Here is a 25,927-nt window from a genome sequence, read left to right as displayed (position 1 = left end):
GCCAGACACTTGTTGTTATTTTCTGCCTGTTTACATCTCTCTGTATTTGAATACACATGCCTATACCAGTTTCTTTGGCACTTCAGTATAGTTACTTACTTGTTCCATTGATCAACCTCACAGTAACCTTTATGATGTGGAATGCGTTGGGTACATAAGAAATGCACTCATGAATTGAGGGTTACTTTAAAAAAAGAAAAAAAGAAAAAGAAAAAAAAAGCTTAAAATTTTATTACTATCACATTACATTATACCTACATATTTACTTATCCCTATTCAAGAATTCATCTATGCTATAGAAGGAGTTGTCAAAGAGATATGATTTCAGTTTATGTTTGAAACTATTACTGCTGTCTGTCAGGCAATTGGTTTCCTCTGGTAATTTACTGAAAAGTTTTTAAGCATCATATTTTACCCCTTTCTGTGCCAAAGATGGGTTAGGTAGAGCATAGTGTAAGTCTTCCTTTCTTTCTTCTGGTATTATAATCTTGAGTGTCACTGTTGTTTTTAAAGCACTATCACACCACCGGCCTACATTGATGTTTTAAGTACCTTCTTGCTTCCCACTGTTGAAGAGCCATTCAGGGATCGCGACTGCATCTTTCAACATGATCAAGCACCTGTTCATAATGCACAGTCTGTGGTGGAGTGGTTACATTACAATAAAATCCCTGTAATGGACTGGCCTGCACAGAGTCCTGACCTGAATCCTGTAGAACACCTTTGGGATGTTTTGGAATGCCAACTTTGTGTCAGGCCTCACCAATGAACATCGATACCTCTCCTCAGTGCAACACTCCATGAATAATGGGCTACCATTCCCCAAGAAACCTTCCGGAACCTGATTAAATGTATGCCTGCAAGAGTGGAAGCTGTCATCAAGGCTAAGCGTGGGCCAACCCCATATTGAATTCCAGCATTACAGATGGAGTGTGCCACGAACTTGTAAGTAATTTTCGGCCATGTGTCCAGATACTTTTGATCACATAGTGTACAATACTTACATTAACAAGTCTTTAATTTAAAAAATCTTGACTCCAGTCTTTATTGTTTAATGCAAAGAATGACATGAACATTTCCATCCAGACTGTTCAATTGAAATAAATGTTACATTCAGCACAACTGTCCAATTTTGACCTTAGGTCTATGTAAAGTAACCAGATGGATGTGGACTCCTTCTGACAACTAGTTTTAGGTATTTTGCATGTCCTGTGGATCATACTAATGACAACTTGCTGTGATCTATAATGTGGAACATTTTGGTATGTTTACAAATAAGATAAGTTAACATAATTTTGTATGAAGACATAAACATAAAAATAATATCACAAATGAAGCTAGTAGCAACCTCATAAACAACCTTCACAATTTTTGCATGTTCCTGTTTGTCAATACAGCAACAAGGGTAACCACAATGACTGCATTGGTAACTGACCGTGTGGTGATAGGTATGGACAAGGAAAATTGTAATGCTGCTGTAAAAAACCTTGGACTCTAAGACCATTTCTACCAAATAATAACAGTAAAATCAGGCATAGAAAAAATCCCTAAACTTCAAACCTACAAAAGACATTGATGAGAAACTTAAGTTTTCAAGAGAATTAGCAAACTAGAGTTGGAATGAAGTGTACTAAACCCATGTCAATGCAGAGAAACCAATGTCAATACAAAATTCTTTCAGTTCTCAACATAATTTAAATTTAACTTTAAAAATAAAGTTCCAAAGGTATCCACATCACTAAAAATGTCTCACACAGTTATTATGAACCAGGGTTCTTAAATTTCTAGCATAGGTACAAAATGACATACAAGGGTGCTGATTGTCACAAAAAATAATATAATGACAAAATAATACACAATACAGAGAATAAAAGCAAAGGAGTCTGGGATGTCAGTAAAAAGGAAACAGGGGGAGAGAAACAAAAGCATAACAGCATACTGTTAATAAAGGTAGAAGTAAAAGATCCATATGACCAAGCAAACTATGTGTATCATACTTGTTCAACTGCTGCAGAGAGATACAAAAAAAAAAAAAAATCCCAAAACAAATATGACACCTGTGAACAATTATCTACAATGTACAATAATGATGTTATCAACCACAGGGCATGAACTGATTAAATCTTGCAAAACCTAAAAATTAAAAAGTCATTAGGCTTAGATGAAGTACCAAGATGTGTGCCAAAACAATACATGCAGAGTAGACAGGCTCTCTTAGTTATCATAATAAAATAGTGATTCACATCAGGGAATTTTGCAAAATATTTAAAATAGGAAAGAGTTGGTCTTCTGCTAAAGAAATGTAATGCAGAAAATATATAAAACCACTGACCAATTTCATCTTTCCCAAAGTAATAGAATAATTTATGAAAGGTTAATGAGTTCCTTGAGTAAATTCAACCTTCTAAGTGAATCACAGTTTGCGTCCTGAAGTGGAAGAAGTACAGACTCAGCTATAGCAGAATTCATGAAAGTGGTACCTGATACTCTTGGCAAGGATGAGTGTAACATAGGATTTTCTTAATATTTTTACAGTGAACAAATGCACTAACTATGAATTAAAGAGAAACAGCCACAAGAATAATTACTAAAAGTAGTAATTAATTTCATTGCAAAGATCTGTTCCATAAAATGGGGATTGTAATTGCACCACATGAGTACATTTATTAATCAGTTAAGTACATCAAAAATAACATTACTAATTGCTGCACAAGCAGCTCTATCTGTGACTACTGAACAAGATATGGACTGAACTTACATCTACGAAGAAAGAATAAACATAAAAGTCAAAGTAGTATTTTCTATCAGGGAATAAAATTATGCAGTAAATTGCCCACAGAGATTAAAGAGATTATTAAAATGAATTTATTTAAAAAGAAAGTTAAAAATATCAGTTAAGCTTACATCCTATAGACTGAAGGACTACTTAGATCGTTATGTGTAATGGTACAGTACAAGAAAATGTAAGACAAATAATAATAATAATAATGCAATTATCATTTCACATAGCACTTTCACACTGTGTACTTGTTCCTGGAAAACCATTACCCGAAAGTGCTACATATAATACCAACACCTTATCCTCTCTCTGAGATCAACATCTCAGTCATTATAGAGGAATGCTAAACTCAGTTTATCAGGCTATCAAATGGGAAGTTGCAGTACACAAATTGGAAACCAAACATTTTCACTGTAGCCCTAATATCAGATGACAGTGTGTGAAGTGCTACATTATGAAACAATATGTGTACTGTGTGTCTGGTGTGTCCTGTGACTAGTAGTGAGAAACAAATGAACAGCAGAGAACTACCCTTTTACATTATTAAACAACTTCTTTGAAAAACTAGCGTTAAACCAAATGATATAACACTCTGTTAAACAGTCTGACCTTGTATTTGAAAGAATGAAATTTATTTCCATAAACTATTTCAGGTGAATGCTAGGACGGTTCATACTATAAGGTGGCAGCCAACTACCTGTTCCATCCTTGTCAAATTACAGTTTTAAGCATTAAAATGCCAGCATATATAAAGTATGTTATTTTTATTGTCCTTGAATTTAGTACTATGATATGTCCGATATATTTGAAAAAGTGGTTGACAGATGAATGAAACTTCTACTACTGCCACTACTACTACTGTTGTTGCTGCTGCTACCACTGCTGTCACTACTATGTTCACCCTTGGTATTATTATTATTACTATTACTCTAGCTCATCAAAAGTATCCAGATAGCTCTGTGTAATGCAGAATTGACCACTGGATGTCACAAGAGGTGGACTCATCACAAAATAAATGCAAAGCAGCCTGGACTGTTATCAAGACTCATCTGGGTAGAAATAAAGATGTTAACAAAAATAATTCATGTGATGCTTGTATCACACTGGATGATTTCAACACCATCTTCGTTAATGCTGCCAGTATGAATAACAGTGCTGCAAATGAACATATCCATAAATGTGACAACAACCATATCTCAAATAATAGAAATTCATTTCTACAAAATTTTGAAGATATGGTTCCTGTGTTTAAATTGAAAGAAGTAAAAGTAACAGATATTAAAACTGCAATAGCAAAATTAAGTTACTCAAAATCAGAAGACATTTATGGTCTCTCCAATTCTGTAATAAAAAAATAGCAGATGTAATAGCACATCCACTCTGTTCTCTTATGAACCAGATGTTTGTCAGTGGCTGTTTCCCTTCATCCTTAAAAATGGCAGTCGTTACTCCACTGCACAAGAAAGGTGACAAGTCTTGTCCTAATAATTACCGTCCAATCTCCCTTGTACACACCATATCAAAAGTAATTGAATATTGCATACAGCTCCAAATCAGTCAACATCTGTCTGTGAACAATATTCTTTGTGACTCCTCAGTATGGCTTCAGGTCCGGCCTGTCAATGGCAAAAGCAGTTGAAGATGTTGTTTCATATATATTGTCATCATTCAAATCATGATTATCAGTTAATGCCACTCTTGTGGACCTCAGCAAGGCATTTGACTCTGCCAGTCACAGGATACTACTAGAAAAACTGCACTGCTATGGTATTAGAGGCTCAGAACTATCTCTGATCAGATCCTATCTGAGTGACAGAAGACAAATTGTGCATTTTAACAATATGAGGTCAAATGTCTTGGATATCATGCAGGGTGTACCACAAGCCTCTGTGTTTGGACCTTTACTTTTTATAATATATGTAAATGACCTGCCCAGCACCATGTTATGTAAATCCACACTCTATGCAGATGATACAACTTTTGTTACAGCAGGGAAAGATTTAGGAAAATTAAACGAGGAAAGTGAGGCTCATGTCAGAGTAGCCATCAAGTGGTTCCAACTCAATGACTTGCATATAAATCATGATAAAACTGTAAACATCCTCTTTACCTTGTGTATTAAGAGTGATAAGATTGATTGTGTCTCAGCTAAACTACTTGGGATCCATCTTGACTCAAAATTAACGTGGAAGAGTCATACCGATTATATTTGTACTAAGATAGCACGTGTAACATATTTGTTAGGTAAACTAAGGTCATGTGTTAGTGGTAAGTTATTACTCAATGCATACTATGCCTTTTTCCACACCCATTTAACATATGCCACTTTGTTGTGGGGAAACTCATCTGGAGCAAAACAAGTTTTCATTTAGCAAAAGAAGGCAGTCAGATGCATCCATGAATTCAGAAATAAAGAGTCTTGTAGACCATATTTCAAAAATCTAAAAATACTAACAGTTGCAGCCCTGTTTATACTAAGTTGTCTGATACACACAAAAGAAAACCAACACAGTCACAAACTACAACAATCTATCCATCACCATGACACACGTATAAAAGAGCAAATTGACATCCCAGTTGCTAGACTAAAGAAAATTCCAGATAGTTACAGGTACACGGGAGTAAAACTATTTAACATGTTGCCAATAGAGGCACATAAGGTGTCACTGAATGAGTTTAAAAGTGTCACAAAGAAATGGCTTAGAGAAAAAGCTTTTTATACAATAGAAGAGTTTAAAATGTCCACTAAAGATGATCTTAAGTACCGGTACTAATATAGTTTCACTTGGATTAAACTTATACATGTAAATATAATGCAAATACCTTGTGCAGCATCAAGGACAAACTTTTGTATCTTATTAGACAATAATGAACTACAATATATTACACCATTTCTGTTAGTTATGTAAACTGTATATGTACACAAATGATGACATCAATTGCATTTTTTAATGCCTAAAGATGGCTAATAAAATAAATAAATAAAAGAATTAAAGGGGGCAGAAAGTATTGTGTCATCAGTGGGAAGCAGTAACAGTGGAATGGGTCAGTCACAAGAGCTCAGTGACTTAACATACAATGTGGACTATTCATTGGAAGTCACCTAAGTGAGAAATCCGTTTGGGATATATTGACCCTTCTAAAGTCATCTGTCAGTGATGTGATTGTGAAGTGGAAATGCAAAGGAACAACCACAGCTAAACCAAGCCCAGACAGACTTCATGTGCTGACCAACAGAGATTGTTGAGCATTTCAGAGAGTGAATGTACAAAATCACATGAAATCTATGGAAGGAATCACTCATTAGTTCCAGAGTGCTAACACCAGAAAGCTAGTACAATGACTGTGCATAGGGAGCTACACAGAATGTGGTACTGTGGTTGAGCAGCTCCTCATAAGCCAAACATTTCTACAGTCAAAGATAAGCAGAACTTGAGGTATTGTAAAGACTGATGCCAGTGGACAGTGGCTGAGTGGATTACTTGATTTGGAGTGAAGAACCACACTATACTCTGTGGCAATTTGATGCAAGAGTTTGAGTTTGACAAATGCCTGGAGAACATTATGTGCCAATAGTGAAGTATGGAGGAGGTATTTTACAGTGAGGGGGTGTTTCTTGTGATTAGCATGTGGTCCTTTTACTGAGCTTAAGAAAATCCTAAATGAAGAAGGATATGAACATATTTTACAGCATTGTGCACTGCGTACAGTAAAGGAACAGCCTACAGATAATGTTCGTATCAGCATTAATGTTTACCCAGTCATAAAGCAGCATCTGTGAGGCAATGGGTTTTGGACAATTATATACCTGAAATGGACTGGCCTGCCCAGCATCCTAGCCTGAAGCCAGTGAAACACATTTGGGATTAGAATGTTGACTTCAGTCCAGCCACACCATCTAGCATCACTATCTTCCCCACCTTTGGCTCCTGGGGAAGAATGGGCTGCCATTTCCCCACAGACATTTAGATACCTCACTGAAAGTGTCCCCAGAAGAGCTCAAACCATTGCAAAGAAGGAGGTTGCACACAATCCTTATTAATGTCTGCTAATAGGTGTCTGGATACTTTGGATCAGGTGGTGTATTATTATTTGGTAACTGTAGTCCAACTGCATACATACTACCTACTCAGAAATTCATCTGTCAGTTAGGAGGAGTTTTCAAGCAGAAATGATTTCAGTTTGTTTTTAAAATTTTCATTATCTGCCAGCACCTTTAATTCACAAGAACAAATGTCAAATGTTTCATGGCTGCATAATTCTCTCATTTCTGTGCAAGAGTCACATTATACTGCAGATAGTGAAGCACATTTTTGTTCACATTGTTATATTTATGAATGCCACTGTTATTTTGAAACTATGCCTTTGTTTGTGTAAAAAAAATCTCATGCTGTGTTTCTTTATCATATACATAAGTGGACACAAACTTGAAAAAATATTGTGGAACCCCTATTTTACATTTTTGTGCAGTCCAGACTTAAAAAACACAAAATTGAGGAAAACGCAGAATTGAGGAAATTGTTAAAACCCCCTCAAAACACAAGCAAAAACACATATAATTGGCATATATGATCAAAAGTAGCAATCCTCTCCAATACTTTGGATAAAATTTATCTAAGTGAAGGAAATGTAATGTACAATACAATGTTTATACAATAATTTGTGGTAATGAATTTCATCAATTTTTAAGAAATCACAGATGTGTAACAGCAAGTGTGTGTAGTAGTTGGAACTGTATCATGTCAGATCACAAAAGTTTTTAAAATGTGCTATCTCAAAACCGTTGTTCTATTTCCTGGTGAGATATTTGTCATAGCATATCAGTTGCATGAAAAGTATATTTTCAGTACTTCACAAAATGCTTTCACCCCTACCTACACTCCTGTCATTGAAGAGTCACTCCCCTTCTCCACATACCCAGTAGGCGAGCTCATTTTATGTGTGTTGGCGTGGTGTGGTGGCTGCACTGGCAAGTCACTAGCCAATAAGAGTGACATTTCCTTGATTATGACCAAGCATATTCTTCAAGACTCGGTGTATGAATATTGAAGGTTGATAGTTGATGTTGTTGGTGAATACAGCACATCAAAAATACATTCAAAAACCTCAATTACAAGTGGCACAAGAAAAGGTGGTGACTGGATGCCTTTGTCATGTATTTTCTTGGTCTGGAACACTTCACGTCAACTGTCTTGTTTTTCCATTACCACTGCAACCTAGCTGTAGTTGTACATAATTACGTGGTGGAGCTAAATTTTGCGAGTTTCGATGGCAAAATCAATTGTCGATTACTTCAGTATTTCCTCTCTCACAGCTCCCCTCTCTACAATGGTCTAAAATAATCCCTTAACTCTGCCACCACCCATGGTGCAAACCATATGCCTTTTCTGCCACTTATAACTCGTGCAGTCACATCAAATTTAAATAGGAAGAAAACGGTGTGAAGTCAAGTGAGACGTCGAGTAAGAAATTAGAATTGAGTTAAACCTTACCAGGAAGACATGTAAAATTGGATAATTTTTAACACTGTTCTTTCGGTTTTTTCACAGGGGCTATCTATGAATTTATGGTGTGGAATCGCAAAAAATGTAAAATTAGAGGACATAAAATATAAGTTTCACTGCAGTATATAATTATGTATGCAGACTTAGTCAGAGTCTAGTCATATGTGAGTCTCAGAAATATACCTGTAAAACTCTGTGGATTGTTCAGTGAGAGAATAGTCAATTCGGACAGAAGGTGTCAATGCTAACATACAGATATTTGTTTACAATAATTAAATGTTGTGGATAACATACTTGGACATATACAGTAGAGTCTTGTCATGATATAGCCATAAATAATGGTTTGGAATACTCATTTCATGGAATGTGACTTTTTTGGCATTCTTGAAGAAACAGTCTGGTCTCCAAATGTCATGAAGCCACTCAACATCCAGTATTCTATATTCTTCACTCATATACTCAGGTAGGCGGAGCCGGGGGTCTCTCCAGCTTTGTGCTAAGAAAATGTCTGCCACATATGTCTGAAACACAAAAAAGTATTTGGTAACATAATCAAGTTCAACTAAGTGTAAGCTAAAGACTACCAACAATGCACATATTCTCAATTATCACCATTTTCCTATTATGTTCAGCCATCATTATCAATTAAAAGAAAAGAAAGACCTCAATTTTGATTATAAATTATGGAAATATAGATTTATAAAGGAAAACAAAATAAATTTATTGTGATGGTGTGTCCACATACATAGAAGTCCTACACTATGTTACTGGGGCCACTATTATGATTTCCTGGAATACCATATCATTGCCTTACAAATACTAGAGGAAGCTGAGCAGGCTATTTAGTCTCAGTAAATAAAAATTATAGTCTGTGGAGAGATGATTCGTATTCCTGCAACATGGAGGACACAACAAATGGGGCATTGTCACAATCAGATGGGAATACAAGACCACCTCTAATGAGATGGTATCAAAAGATTGTTAATCACTAATCTTCCTTCAGCGGGGGATGAAATTGATCATTACCAATTATGAGGCATGTTAGTGTTTGCCTGGAGGCACAGAAAAGTTAAATCATAAGAGCATGGTTGTGGGCTGTTAATATGATCTATTGCTTTTACCACTATGTTACACCTTTTGAGAATTACGAATAAGGTCACATTACAAGTGATAATGTATTAGATGTTAAAAAAACTGTGGTAGCCATAGAGGTGCTTGATGGATGTATCTTTTATTTTTTGTTCATTATAATAAATTGTCATTTTTAAGATCCCTGGTAGACCATCAAATGAAACTAGTGCTGTGGAATGGCTAAATATTCATAACATACAAGTGTATGAAAATGTTTATTCTCCCTGACACATGAGTATGAGGTAGTCTGCATGTAAGGAAAACATTATAGACACAAATCAGTGTCTCAGACTTTTGTGTATTCTATCAAAATTGCAACTGTGGACTTCAGTTCTTTATATGAGGTAACTCAGCATTGAGACTGAAAATGTGGGAAGCTCATCACTCATTGACTGTACTGTATCTGCATCTAACGTAGTTGCTAAGTTGCTTGAGGATATGTTACTTGCTGTTCACCAACCCACATGATTCCAATAATGTGGGACACAAAGGCGTTTCACATGATCTTTAATATATTATCTTAAAAGCAACCAATTGGATGAGTTGACTGAAGTTTCATTTTGAAGAGAAATGTTAGATGTGTTGTTTACCAGATAAAACTCAACTCCAATGATGGTCTCTTGATTCGAAATTTAACTGCAGTTTTCATATGACTGAACAAAAAATATGCATTCTGCTGGCTCTTGTAAAACATTGTGGTCTCAGCACATGACATCTGCTCATACAAAAGACACATCTCTAAGTACCTTAGGGTGGTTAATATATCCACATTATTCACAACATGGTCAGGGCCTTTTGACATTAATGAGTGACTATGGGACAACTTTTGCCAATGGTTTCTTGTACAAACTGACAATCTGTTGGTTCTGTATACACTTACACATGACACAATGTTTGAAAGAATTTCACAGAAAATTTTGTAAGCAGATGAAAAGTCTCAACTTACAATCCAGGCTAGACAGAAGCAGTGGTTTATGATTAATGTGTGTACTTGAATTGTAGGTAACTGTCTGGTAGGTCCATATACTCTCCACTAGACCATAAGCTACTGTCTACAAGAATTTTATTCAACGTACTCTTCCAGATTTGCTACCAGATGAGCCACTGAAAATAAAAGGAAGCAAATGGTTTATGCATGTTGGGGCTCCAGGATATATAAGTCACACTGCTGTAGATGCATTGTCCAATACCTGGGGTAACAGATGAATGCATAAGGGGGGACCATTTTTATGGATTGCCTGTCCTCTCAAATTCAGTCTCCTAACACAATTCGTATTTTCAGTAGACACTCCTAACTCAGAGACACTTCATGAAACTCTCATAGAGTCCTGGAAAATCACGTGAGACACCAAGAAACAAAAGTTCAATAGTTGGGACAAATACCAGGCCAAGTTGAAGACAGCATGTCATGATAGTCAGGAGCAAGTCTGATTAGCAGAAGAACAATTGAAGAACAGGTCATAATGTAATAGGAAAATGAAGCAGTCAAGCATACAGATGACATTTTTTTGATGATCCACAGCTCCATTACTTCTGATGCTGAAGCCACTGGTATGGAAGTCTTGGATGCAAAGGTGCCCATACAATAGTGTGTATGGGGGAGCCTGAATATGGGGGTATGGAGTATTTTTAATTTGTGTAAAATGAATGATAACTTATTAGTAGCTACAGGAAAGTTCCATCCCTGACCCTGTTAAAAACTCACATTGTATCGACTTTTAAATAATTTTCTCGAAAGAAAAACACCTGACTACACCATATTTCTTTTCCTTGCTATGAGAGCTGAGGGTGGGAGAGCAGCATGGACCCTCTTGCGCTGGACATGGGTGCCCTTGCTTGGATGTATGCCTCTACCTAAATCTTCAGGAGACTGTTATAGCTGCAACAGACAGGTAAATTACAAACCAGAAGTCAGATTCAGAGGCCGAGACTTGCTGTACTGCAGTACACAAAATACCTAGGAATCATACCAGACAGACCTCTAAGTCTCAAAAAGCACCTCCCAAATATAGTCACTAAAGCCAAAATAATAAAATAACGTTCTTCAAACACTTTCTGGTACCTCATGGGGAGATAAGCTCATATTTTAAGATCAACAGCCTTAGTCCTTGCATACTCTGTTGCTAAGCATACTGTTAGACATGGATCAATAGTACTCACACTAAAAAGATAAGACTTGCACTCCATCACACAAAGCAAATAATTATGGAATGTATTCAGAGTACACTCCATGGTTTCCTGTTCTAGCAATATACCACCTCCAGCTCTAAGAAGATAAGAAGCTTTCTCAGATGTCTGGAACAATATTCAGAAGAATTAGCTTACCATTCATCAAGATATTGCACAAGCACTGCTGCCTAACAAATAAAACACAAGCATGTGGAATATCAGACTGACTGTGTGATTAAATTGAAGAGTTTCTAGAAAACAGAACACAGTGTGTCATTCTGAATGGAGAGAAGTCTTCAGACATAAAAGTAAATTCAAACGTGCCCAAGGGCAGTGTTACTAGACCATTACTTTTCAAATCAAAGTTTTCTAATGTGAGTGTAATTGATATGGATCAATTCTTGCAAAGATGTGACTATACTAATGATGGGCTACATCTAAACAAAATAGGGACGTTCAGACTGAGTAAAAGCATTGTAACAAAAATAGAAACATGTAGAAGCAGGATGAAATAACAAAAATGCCTACAATTAGCTCTTCCAGGAAAGCCTCTCTCTGTGTTGCAGAAACCACTCCATGCCAAGCTATCAAGGAAACTAATATGAGGGATATATGTATCTCAGAGTGTCAGGCTAACATTGCTAAATCTATAGAAAATTGCTTGCTTCAAGGATGCATAGCACAGCCTTCTTCAAAAGCTGTGAGCAATAGTGATATAACTCCATCACAAACAACATCTGCAGAAAAATCAATGCTATATTACATTTCATCCAAAGGATCTCAAGAGCTTTCTGCTGCTGTGTCACAAGTAGAAAACTGTACCACAAGTTTCAATGAGAGCAAGATGAGTTCCAAAAACAAGGAATGGTCTTTTATGGCTGGCACCTTCACAATCATAGCATTCTCATCAAACAGACAAACCTCCAACTGTGATGTAGGCCCCAATATAAACAACACATCTCTAAGCGAAACAGTGAAATATGGTGTACATATACAAAGGGACCAATGTCAGAACAGGGAAGAGTACTGCAATGTCCACAGACATACAAAAAAAGAAGAAAACCAGACACTATCTAGGATGACACATCTGAATGTGCAGTATGTTAAAGGTATTAGTGAATGAACACTTGCCACATTTGTTAGTATTAAAGGCACATTGTCTAAAATGTAATGAAATTAGCTACTGTAAACTAGATGGTTATTTATTGGCAGACAGTTCTTATAGAAATCAGCATAAGTGTGATGGTGTGACAGTCTTTGTCAGTGGACATATTCAGCATAAGAAACTTGGCCTTATTGAGGGATATAGTGAAGGGGGAACATTAGAAGTGAGTGGTATTGTAATCCATGAAAAGAGCATGGAGTCAATGTGGTAAAATATAAAGTAATAGAAATTATACTCCACCTCACGCAGATGTAATCAATCTTTTCTACAGTTTCAATAGCATAATTAGACAGACTGGTCCCAATGACCATACTGTTCTTGGAGACTTTAATATTGATGCATACTTCAGCAACATGGCTAACATGAAACTTGCAGACATATTGTTGAGGACACAGTTAGGTGAAGTAAAATAGACTTTTGTTACTCAGACCACCTTGCACAACAGGCAGAATAAGAAAATCAGCTCCTAAAAGAATAAAGAAAACTTTTGAAAAGAAATGAGCCTTGCATAATAATGACGTCAGTGCTTTTAAAAATTAAACTAGCTGAGGTGAGATGGGTTACAATCTGTCATGTGGAAGGACCAAACAACAAATGGGATGAGTTTTACACTATTCTACTGAGACACTTTGACTCATGCTGCATTATTAAAGAAATGCAAACAGGGTCGACACACACTCAGAGAGGAAAAATAACAAACTTGGACTTCCAGCCAACCTTCTTAAACCTAAGCAGAATATTCATGACCTAGATGTCCTGTACAAATCAACAAGACTGCATATTTTCAAATAAAAATATAACATAGCTAAAACAAACCTTTGAAGCAGAACTTTCAAATCTTAGAAAGCAAGTCCATGGTAATGAAATATCACAGTCCACTAATGTAAACAAAGCTTCCTGGAAATTGATCAATAAGTATCAAAAAAACCTCCACAGCTGGGGATACCAAATCCTTAAGCATTATACAAGATGGTAGTATTATAAAAGGACCATACGCAGTATATGGGTATAAAATGTAGACTGGCAATGGCAAGGAAAGCGTTTCTGAAGAAGAGAAATTTGTTAACATTGAGCATAGATTTAAGTGTCAGGAAGTCATTTCTGAAAGTATTCGTATGGAGTGTAGCCATGTATGGAAGTGAAACATGGACGGTAAATAGTTTGGATAAGAAGAGAATAGAAGCTTTCAAAATGTGGTGCTACAGAAGAATGCTGAAGATTAGATGGGTAGATCACATAACTAATGAGGAAGTATTGAATAGGATTGGGGAGAAGAGAAGTTTGTGGCACAACTTGACCAGAAGAAGGGATCGGTTGGTAGGACATGTCCTGAGGCATCAAGGGATCACCAATTTAGTATTGGAGGGCAGCGTGGAGGGTAAAAATCGTAGGGGGAGACCAAGAGATGAATACACTAAGCAGATTCAGAAGGATGTAGGTTACAGTAGGTACTGGGAGATGAAGAAGCTTGCACAGGATAGAGTAGCATGGAGAGCTGCATCAAACCAGTCTCAGGACTGAAGACCATAACAACAACAACACAGTATATAACCTTTTCAATAAAAAATTCATATCATCAACAGGAAATCATTACGAACTATAGACACGCACCGAGAAATACCGAATTTGTTGATTTTGAATTTTATGATGTTAACGAAAATGAAATAACCAAGATAATATTCACATTAAACAAAGAAAACTCATCTGGATGAGGTGGTATGTGAAGTGCTCTAGTTAAAAATGGATTAAATAAATAGTTAAACCATTAACCTACCTAATAAACTGCAGCATTATGAAAATTTTTATCCTAGCAGTCTAAAAAAAGCATTGTTAAACCACTGCATAAGAAGATCCCTAACTTTAGTTAGGTTTTAAAATGGTTATCCTTCCTCAACTCATTTTAGACACACACGAAAAAAAAATCTTTTACAGAAACACAGCCTGCCTTTAGGGAAGATGGCTGCACAACAACTGCAGTTACTCAATTTCCCCATAAAGTATACACAGTCCTAGGCAAAGGAATGAAGACACTGGGCATATTTTTGGATCTTTCTAAAGCCTTTTGCTCGGTCAACCACGGACCACTCATTAAGAAACTGAAGTCATATAACAACAAAGACTCATCTGTGCATGTCCACATACTTAATAAATCATGAGCAACATACTAAATTTTCATGCAAAATAGCTAATAAAGTCATAGAGTCCCATTATTCTAGAGATACAGTACTCCAGGGGATGCTATAGAGATCCCTTCCTCTTCTTTATGTCAATGACATGACACAGCCCTTCATCTTACATCTAGTGAGCTATGCTGATGACACCTCCCTCTTATTTTCTGAGAGCGTTTCCAGATATTGCAGTCAACTTCAACTATGGGTGTAATGGAAGTAACCGCATATTTTCTACACCAAGGTCTAGACACAGTGAATCAGTAAATCCCATCTACTAATATTTAAGAGGGAAACCACATTAGGAAGTTCAAAAGTTCCAATTTTTTATTGTACAAATCGTTAGCTTAACTATACAAGATACACTGTCAAAATTTCAAAGCGAAATTCACATTCGTTTATGTTTTATGAGCACAGAACCGAGTGCACATCGGGTACAGGCTCGAGCCGACACCCCCGGGATAACAAGGCCGCACAGCAGTGTTAGTGACGTCACACTAAGCGGTCCATAGCCGACGCTGCAGTCCACGGACACCTCCGTACTGACGCGCCTGATGCTAACGATCTTCTGTCCGTCATACAGAAAGGAGCGAGCTATAATTCGAACCAAAGACCAAATTATATATATTCTTGTAAACAGCATAAAGGTTCATTACGAAATACCGATCACATATACGGGCAGGAATAGGTTCTAGAACTCCTCTGAAAAGTGTTTATCTTCAGTACCAGAATGAACATCAAATTGTCAGGTTTTCCAAATAGAAAAGCACTTTGTTAGTAACAGACAGCAATAATGAGACTTGCAGTTGGTGATTTCTACGTGGAAAAGAAAATAAGCTGTAGAGAGATTGAAAATGGTAAGTAAAGAGAGCCTCAGCCTTTTGCTCACATTCTTACATGTAATGCACTTGGTTGTTTTTCATTTCCTTACCTTTCATAACATTTTTAATATTGTTTCAAGAAATGAAATAGCAGAGTGAACTTCAAATTGTCAGGCTTTTCTTAAAGGAAAGAGCAGTCCCTTAGTATCACAGTGCAAGACAGAATCTTGTGTTCAGTGATGTCTATGTTAAAAGGAGAATATTTGATATCTATCTTTTGTTTCCATTCTTTATTACTGGGGATACACTTGTAAAAATTCTTGAAAAGAGCTGTCACCATGAACATATGAGTAAATTCACATTAGTCGTGTGTTTTATGAGATAAAGCGAACTCTTGTTACCTTATTGTAAACGAAAGTTGTGAGGGTTTTGCTATGTATGACAGTGTTTGAGATAATTTACTTTCAGTGCAATAGCTTGAAAATGTTAAGTCCTGCTGTCAGTTGGCATTTGTCACCACCTGTATGCGAGTCTTAAAGCTAAATAGTGTTCTAACAATTATAAAATAGTGGCAGAGTTCCTCAATCGATTAAACTTATTCCTGCCCGTATATGTAATCGGTATTTCGTTATGAACCTTTATGCTGTTTACAAGAATATATATAATTTGGTCTTTGGTTCGAATTATAGTTCGCTCCTTTCTGTATGACGGACAGAAGATCGTTAGCATCAGGCGCGTCTGTACGGAGGTGTCCGGACTGCTGCGTCGGCTATGGGCCGCTTAGTGTGACGTCACTAACACTGCTGGGCGGCCTTGTTATCCCGGGGGTGTCGCTCGAGCGCAGATAGGGCGGAGCGCTACCTCAGTTGGGCTTGATCGGTTCAACCTCATAGTCAAAAATGGTTCAAATGGCTCTGAGCACTATGGGACTAACCTAAGGACAGCACACAACACCCAGCCATCACGAGGCAGAGAAAATCCCTGACCCCGCCGGGAATCGAACCCGGGAACCCGGGCGTGGGAAGCGAGAACGCTACCGCACGACCACGAGATGCGGGCAACCTCATAGTCGCTTTGTATACTAACGTAGCCTTGAAACGGCAACCCGCCTTTGTATCTTTCATTTTACATAACGATATAGAAGGTACTAGAAGCATCAACACAAGGGATTATTTCGGTTATATTACGTTAGAGCGTCGTTGTGCCTTACTTGGAGTCAGTTCTGACTCAGCCTTCTACGAGTGTGTTTGTAATTGAGGCTGAGAGATGTTTTCGTATACGAAAGGCGACCATGAGTGTAAAGAACGCCGCAGTAGGCCGCGTAAAAGAAAGGAAGGTTGGAAAGCTCGGAAAGCATTGCTGCAAGCGTAAAACGAAGCCTCTGAGGATGAAGGATTATTATGTGGTGCTGGAATCGCAGATTAATCGGTAAGCATTTTACATTACTGTTAACTTCCTTGAATTTCTTGTTTCCGAGAATTTATTTTTCAAACACATTTATCTCTAAATGACTTTTTTCACATTTGCGTGCAGTCTAACTCGAAAAGCATAGAACCGATCATTATGAAAATTGATATGGTAGTTTTATTCTTTATAAAATTACGAAGTATGTAAACCAACTTGTGAGACGAAAACATGATTTAAAGCTATTTTTCACAGCATAATTGAAAATAGTCGGTGCAAGAGTTTTCAATCAATTCAGAGACTCTTCACCAGTCACACATAATGATCCACTCTTGAGACAGGTTTGCCAATTCGTACAAATCGACTAGCTGCAGGACTTGTTTTGACATCCTCCTCGAAACTTCATTGTTTCTTTTCACGACGCCATGCCCTTCATCTTTCCAAAGGGGCCCTACTATTGATTCAAGATGACGGTTAGTATTTAGAGATGATTCAACAGGTTGTGTGCTACCATATATTGCGACTCCTATATCAGATAGACTCGGGGATTCCCAGAATAAAGAATTTGGCCCAATGACATGTGTACTGGCCATGAGTCAATGAGGATGACTCAGCAGCGCCAAGCTCATCAGATGCAGGAACCTACACTACCCCAAGTCTACCGGCCATGGCCTACACATACTGTTCTGTGGGATCGGGCACATGAAAACTCTGTTGGTCCATTCAACGGGGTCATGTGATTGACTGTAATAGACGTATCTTCTCATATATAATTAAAATTCAACAGATCACGAAGGATAATACAACTAAGGCACTGGCCAGTGCTTTTCGTATTCAAAGAGCCCTAGAATCTCTGGTCACCAATAATGGATGGCAGTTTGCTTCCACTGGTTTCCAATGGCTGAACATTCTGCGTGTACATTTAAATGCAGGTGGAAAAACAGTTGGTATCTGCACCAATCGATTCTGCACTTTTTTACTTTTCTAAGCTCTTACCAGGCTGACACTGATCCACGACTGAAACTCAGTAGAATCTTGCACACAAAGCCTCATTGTTCCTTGTTAGAGCTGTTGCAGTACAAGAAGAAGAAGCTGCATCTATTAAGGTGGGTTTCCCTGCCTGGGCATGCATTTCAGATATATGCCTAGTTGTATATGTAGCTCTGTCACTGCCCAGTAAGGCTGCCAGCTTGACCAGTGTGCCACACTTCGAGGCATCCTTTATTGGCCAAGAACCAGCTCTGTTTGTGTCATCTAGGGCACACTCAGCCTCTGGAACTGCCACACCAGTGTAGGCAGCTCACCTCAACCACCGCATGCACCAGCAACAACGGATGTGGGGCCTGGTTCCATGATGACATCCCAAGTGGCGGCCACCTGGCATTCCCGGTTCTGCGGCTGTTGTCAATGACCCCTACACATCTGGAACTAGACAATACGGTGGAGGCTCCGTAGTATGCACCCAGTGTGATGTCGAACCCACAGTCTTTTCCAGAATCAGCAGTATGCAGCAAGTCTGAATCACTATCGCTTGTTGCCTCTCCATTTCCGGACCATGGAGCAGCTCCTGCACCACGGGCAGCATTCAGAGCTGCACCCCAGCCTTTTCAGCAGGCCACAGCTCACCCACCTCGTCCTTTCCCGCGATGGCTAGGTCGTTTTCGGCCTTAGGGGCCGATTCAGGGGAGGAAGGATCTTGTAATCCCACCAGACATATTGAGAGATCACACATATATTTTCTAAAGGCTAATGTCTTGTCGATGCAGCCACTCTCTTCTATCACTGGTTGTTCATTTCAATTCTTTGTAATTGTCACATTCTGTTCTCGTCTCAATGTCTTCCAAATACTTCTTTCCAGACTGTCCTTTTTTTTTCTGTCCCATCACTTTCCCTTCAGGTATGTTAATGAATGGAAGTTTTGTTCCTAATGATATGTCCAATAAATTTTATTTCTTTCTTTTCCATTTCCTTTAATAATCTTCTTTCTTCCTTGTCTTCCTTTAAGACCTTCCAGTTGATTATTCTTTCCATCCTGTTTGTTGTTGTCTTTCTCCACCCCAGCAAGATGGGGCAATGGTTGGCACACTGGACTCGCATTCAAGAGGACAAAGGTTCAAATCTGCTTCTGGCCATCCAGATTTGGGTTTTCTGTGAATTCCCTAAATCGCTTCAGGCAAGCGCTGGGATGGTTCCTTTTAAAAAGAACGACCGACTTCCTTCCCCATCATTGAAAGCAATCCGACGTTGTGCTCCGTCTCTAATGACCTCATTGTTAGTGGTACATTAAACGCTAATCTTCCTACCTGTCTTTTTCAGTCAAATCCGCATGTCCGCAGCTTCAAGTTGATTCCTTTCAAATCTACCCAGAGTCCAACTATCTTCATCTATACTCTCCAAACCATCTTGTGGTGTGTGGTGGAGGTTACTTTGTGTACCTCTGTCACTTCTCCCTTTCCTTGTTCCAATCACGAATGGTTCGCGGAAAGATCGACTGCTGGTAAGCCTCCGAGTGGGCTCGAATCTCTCTAATTTTATCTTCATGGGCTTTTCGCGAGATATTTGCGGAAGGGAGCTACATATTTGTTGACTCTTCTAGGAACATACGTTCTCGTAACTTTAACAATAAACCACACCGTGATGCAGAACGTCTCCATTGCAGTATGTGACAGTGAAGTTGGCTGATCATAGCTGTGACGCTTTCACGCTTATTAATGAAGCTCTAACGACGTGTGCTGCTCTTCTTTGGAACTTCTCTATTTCCTCTATCAATCATATCCGATACGGATCCCACACTGACAAGCAATATTCAGGTAATTGTCGGACGAGTTTTTTTAAGCTACTACCTTTGTTGACGGACTACATTTCCTGAGGACTATTCCAATGAGTCTCGCTCTGGCATCTGCCTTCCTTGCGCTTAGTTTTATGTGTTCTTTTGACATTAAATTGACCCATACATATACTCCTAGACATTTTATGAAAGTAATTACTTCCATTGGCCCATCTGCAATTGTGTAATCATACAATAACGGTTCTTTCTCTTTATGTAAACGCAGCACGGTACATTTGTTTATGTTGAGCGTCGGTTGCCACTCCATGCACAAAGCGTCGTTCCTTTGCAGGTCTTCCTACGTTTAGCTACAGTTTTCTAGCGTTGAGACTTCTCTGTATACAACAACATCATCTACGAGAAGCCTCATGGAACTTCCGACGTTCTCTACTATATCATTTGTAAATACTGTGAAAAGTCATTGTCCTGTAAGAATCCTTTGGGGTTCGCCCGAAGCTACCTTTACGTGTGAAGTCTTCTCTCCGTTGAGAATGACTCGCTGCGTTTTGTTTGCTAGAAACTTTTCAGTCTAATCACAGAGCTGGTCTATATTCGTATGCTTATATTTTGTTCATTAGATGACAATATGGAACTGTATCGATCACCTTCCGGAAGTCAAGGAAAACAGCATCTACATTGACACCGGTATTTGCTGCTTTCTGGGTATTGTGGACGAACAGAGCGAGCTGGGTTTCACACGACAATTGTTTTCGAAACCCGTGTCGATTCCTACAGAGATTTTCGGTCTCGGAAATGTCATAATACGCGAACATAAAACATGTTCCAGAATTCTAAAACAGACCATCATCAACTATGCAGGCATACAGTTTTGTGCATTTGTCCGATGGCCCTTCTTGAAAACTGGAATGGCGTGTGCTTTTTTCCAATAATCAGGAACACTTCGCTCCACTAGAGGCCTATGTTACACTGCTGCTACACAAGGGGCAAGTTATTTCGAACACACTGTGTGGAGTCAGACTGGTATATCGCCTTTCCTCTGTTGAACGATTTCCGTTCCTTTTCTATGCCATGCCCACTTATTTCAATATCAACTATTTTGTCGTTCGTGCGAAAATTCAGAGGTGGTATTACATTGTGATCTTCATGGCTTCAATCCGTTTACTGATTTAACGCAAGACCGGAACTTCTTACGTTTTTCTGTCACGTTGGTAGACAGAGTGTTACTTTCGAATGCGTTGAACACTTCACTCGTGGTTCTACTTACGCTAATTTTTGTTTCGTTTGATTTTTGTTTATCTGTGAGGCTTTGGCTACGTTTAAATTTGCAGTGAAGCTCTCTCTGCTTTCGTAACCTCTTCCTAACAAGCATGTCGAGCCACGGCGGGTTTTTTTTATATCCCTCACCACTTTGCTCTGCTCATAACCTGTCTAAAGCGTACTGTACAAACTCTTGATCTTTGTCCATTGATATTCAACATTGTTAGTGCTGGAGGTGAAAGTTTCATGCTGACCACTCAGATAATCTGAAACCTGTTTCTTGTCACATTTGCTAAGCAGAAAGATCTTCCTATCTTTCTCTGTAATCATATTGGTAGCCGTATTCATTGATGCTGTAACGGCCTTCTGATCACCGATTCCCTGTACTACGCTGAGTCGAAAAGCTCGGGTCTGCTTGTCACCAGCAAATCTAAGATGTTACCTTGAGCCGGTTCTCTGATTAACCGCCCAAGGGAATTTTTGGATCAGGCATTTACAATAATTTCACGCACTGTCCTGTCCCTACTACCCGCCATAATCACTTGAGCCTTCCAGTCAGGTAAGCTGAAATCTCCACATAATACTTCAACATGACCAGGAAATTTACGCAAAATATTCTCCAAGTTTCGCTCGAATGTCCCGCCACTATTGCTCCTGAGGCAGGGGGCCTGTAAAAGCATTCGGTGGCCATGTTTGATACAATTTCAACACTGATCTCCAGGGCCGGCCTTAGCCATCCAGGTGCCCCGGGCGAGTCGTCCAGTTGGCGCCCTTTATTGTATAAATAGCGAACCTGGCAGTGCTTTGCAACACAGTATTTGACTGTTTTCTAGAAATCGTCTTAAGTGGTTAATGGCGTCATGTTATGATCATAACATGGTTTTTTCCATCGTAAATTTGAGTATTTTATTTTTTAAATGGAAATGAAATCCAAATAATCTGAAAGCCCGCTAAGACGCTCCATGTGAGTCTTGTGTAGCCTGTGACGTCAGTCCAGCATGCTGCTGTCGCTGCCGTAACAGTCAGTATAGCAGTGATATATTGTTTGGGAATTCACGTTTTGGGAAATTGTCTAAAAATATTGCGTAGTACTGCACTGTACATCTACAACAACTCCAGAAAATTGTTTTTGCGTGTTCCAAACAAAAAAAAGATGCGTAAAATGTGGTTGAAACAGGCTCGTATATCCCGAATATTTCTTTTCTTTTCTGAAGCACCCCTGTACTAAAGCGAACAAAACAAAACAAAAATTATTCAAATTGGTCAAGCCATTTCTTTGATTTGGTGAGACTAACACACAACAATTGATTTTTATATATAGGAGGTAATATGTATAACGAAAAAACACTAATTTTGAATTGAGTACCATATTTTTATTGAATTTAATATAACCGTAAGCCATAAACCTATATTTTCTGTCAGTCATCTGAACACAAAACATATTACGCCTAATGAAAAACAATTATAAACGACTAAAATTTTACTTTTCTCGCTTTTCTGCCGGCAAAGTCTCTGATCAGATTAGCAAAGTCCAGGTTTTCTGCAACTTCATTTTCAATGGACAGTGAGGCCAAACTGGTTAGTCTTGTTTGAGACATTGTAGACCGCAAGTACGTTTTTATCAACTTCAGTTTGGAAAAACTGCGTTCGCCGCTTGTGACAGTCACTGGTATTGTTAGCAAAATACGTAACGTTATCCAGATGTTGGGATATAACTCTTGAAGATTATGCTTTTTTATGAAGTTTAAGGCTTCAATAGGCGTTGCCTGGCTGTCTTCGAGATAGTGTTGCAGGCCTAAAATTTAGTTGCACAGCAAATTTCCATCAATATCTGACTTCATGTTGACAGTTAACTTTTCTTGTAATTTAGAACAGCATTGTATTAGTTCTTCTTTATTTTGATTTTTTTTAATGTCAAACAAGAAACTCCACGTCGCAGAAAATTCTTGCATCTGTTCAAATCTTTCTTTCATGGATATGTGCACGGTGTCCAACACTGCATTGAAAAACTCTACTTTAAACTTCTTTTTTGGGTCAGTTATTTGATCATCAACAGCCTCTTCACCCGGCCTGCGTTTAATACGTCTTAATCGCATTTGTGGTTTAAATAATGGCTGCGTATCAAGATCCGAAGCCAGTTCAGTTGCTGTTACAATAGCTTGTTCGAAACCTGTTTGTCTATATGTTTCCAAATAAGAGCAACATTTGTCAAGGATTCCCATAAACTCGACAAAGTTGATTGTGGGTGACTGACTTGCTTTACTCACAACGTTAATTTGAAACAGAACATCATACCATGTCACGAGAGAAACAATGAAGCTGAAGTCTTTTAATTGTCCTCCTAGTGTTGTCGCTTCGTGTGGCACCGCAGCATCGCTTTGTTCAGTAGCATCGGCCAAGGAAACCAAAGCGTCATGCATTTAGCATAATTGATAACGAACCGCTTTGACGCTATCAATTCGAGCTTCCCAGCGTGTCACTTACATTTTTCAGGGTGTATATCTTCAAATGGTCGGTCAAAATTTTCCATCTATTTACCGATCCAGCAAATAGATTAAACATTTTTTGTAACAGTCCGAACAGTGTCACGGATTTTACTGATGATTTTGCCGCATCACACAATACCAAATTATAACTATGGCATCCACATGGCACAAAAAAGCTAGTGGATTTAACTTCTTAATTCTGTTCTGGACGCCTTTATTTTTCCCCTTCATGTTCGCGCCGTTATCGTAGCCCTGTCCTCTGCAGTCATTAATGTTAAGGTCACGATCACTCAATGTTTTTAAAATGCTTTCTGTGAGACCTTCACCGGTTGTATCATCTATTTGCAGAAATGAGATGAAATGTTCTTTTACACATATGCCATCCTCTGTTATTTCGGCGCATCTTAAAGTTATCGAAAGTTGTTCTTTGTGGCTTATATCTGGAGTACAGTCAGCTATGATTGCATAATACTTTGAACCCTTTATGCGGGATACGATTGTAGACATAACGTGTGATGCCATGAGTTCTATTAATTCATTTTGTATATTTTTGCCGCAATAATGGTCAGCCAAATCACCATTCAATGCCAGTCTGACGTGCTCTTCCATGATTGGATCAAACTTTGCCAATAACTGTACAAGACCTAAGAATTTTCCATTATTTGGGGTAAATAATTTATCTGATAACCCTCTGAATGCCGTATTATTTTCAGCCAAATACAAAGTAATGTGCATCAATCTTTGAAGCACATTGCTCCATCGTAAACTTTCTTTAGAAATTAGCTTTTGTTCTTCCTTGTCAATAGTTAATCCAGCTTTAAACCTGATTTCAGCTTCAGTCCATTGAGTAAATGCTTTTTTGTGGTTAGGACTATTTTCATGCAGTTTCAGAGCTTCACTTAAATGTTTCCAATTTCTGAAACCCACAGTGGTAGTCAAATTAGTAGCTGACTTTAAATCAAACAGTCGACAACAAAAGCAAAAGACACTGTCGTTTGATACAGAATAAACTAGCCACCGTCGTCTGATAGTTTCTTCGTTTGATAGTTTTCTAGTGTAATGAGTTGAAGAGAAATGACGCCCATTTTCATCTTTTGGAAAGTTATTTAGACATACTTGTGAGGGTCCACATATTATAATGCGATCTATATCTCTAGCATTAAATACTTTTGGCCACGTACCTACATCAGAAACATTGTATTCTTTTATTGCAAGAACGTTGATACTTTCATCGACCACAGATGTCATGTGTTGATTTTGACTTGGAGAAATATCAGAGGATTCATGCAAAGATGTACTGCGCTGGTCAATTTGATCACCTTCAATAGGTGATTGTATATTTTTTTGTGTATAATTGTTCACAGTCTGAAGAAATATTTGCTGATACGTGGACTTTTGATTCAATATCTGAAGTATTTGCCTTAGAATTTCCTTTAAGGTACTTATAAATATTCATGTGCTTTTTAGTTTCTTCAAGAACTTTTTCTTTTTCAGCTTTTCTTTTCCGATTTTCTGAACCAGAAAGCTTTTTTTTAATTATTTCCTTCTCTTCTGGCATGATTTAATAATTTGACAAATTATTGCTTGGACACTGCTCTATTTCGCGACCACAATATTCGATCTATAACAAATAAAGAAATTCACCTATCAGTAGACGTAACTAGAAAAAAAACCTGAACTGAAAGATAAAAATGTTTTTCGCACCTACCAGAAAATTAAAATGTTGACACAGTCACGACACTCGTTTCACTCACAATTATTCAGCCACAAAAACATGACCGCTGCCTCCGACTCTTACTGACAATTACTGACATGCGGGTGCAAATCGTAGCGCTGCCAACATATGCAGTCTAACAAACATTGTGTGGCGCTGTATTATTTCAGTAAGTTAGGGAAGAATTCTCTATGAATGCAAAGCACGCATTGCATGATCTATTAATTAATGTACATGAGTCATTAAGTCACAAATATTCGATATAAATACATTCGTATTAATTAAATCATAATGTAATGTATATTTCACAGTCTGTATTTTCTTTTATTTGGAGCGACCGGTAGTTTCTGTTGTAAACGAGAGATGGTGCGGCTGCATGGGCTCTTCTTTGTTGCAGTTCTTGAAACAAATAAGAGAGGCGCTTTGGTAGAGCCCGTGCTAGCCCGCGTCAAACATGAATGGTTGCAGACAATACGAAGATTGCATTCAGCATGACTTCTCTTCTGCTACCCCGAATTCATCGCGCATTCGTGAGATTAGT

The 25,927-nt window shown here is 38.2% G+C and overlaps 1 protein-coding gene across 2 annotated transcripts in view; it reads right to left on the bottom strand.

Moving 5' to 3' along the window:
- LOC126183627 (glycine receptor subunit alpha-2) overlaps positions 1–25,927 on the bottom strand; it is a 515,719-nt gene that overhangs the window by 67,783 nt on the left and 422,009 nt on the right. For both annotated transcript variants that reach the window (XM_049925747.1, XM_049925749.1), the window contains one exon: positions 8,578–8,804. In XM_049925747.1, coding sequence (XP_049781704.1) covers positions 8,578–8,804 — 227 coding nt within the window. The remainder of the gene's footprint in view (positions 1–8,577; positions 8,805–25,927) is intronic.

The sequence above is a fragment of the Schistocerca cancellata genome, chromosome 4 (genome assembly GCF_023864275.1).
Source record: "Schistocerca cancellata isolate TAMUIC-IGC-003103 chromosome 4, iqSchCanc2.1, whole genome shotgun sequence".
Classification (NCBI taxonomy): Eukaryota; Metazoa; Arthropoda; class Insecta; order Orthoptera; family Acrididae; genus Schistocerca; species Schistocerca cancellata.
This window is presented reverse-complemented; position numbering and strand designations above follow the sequence as displayed.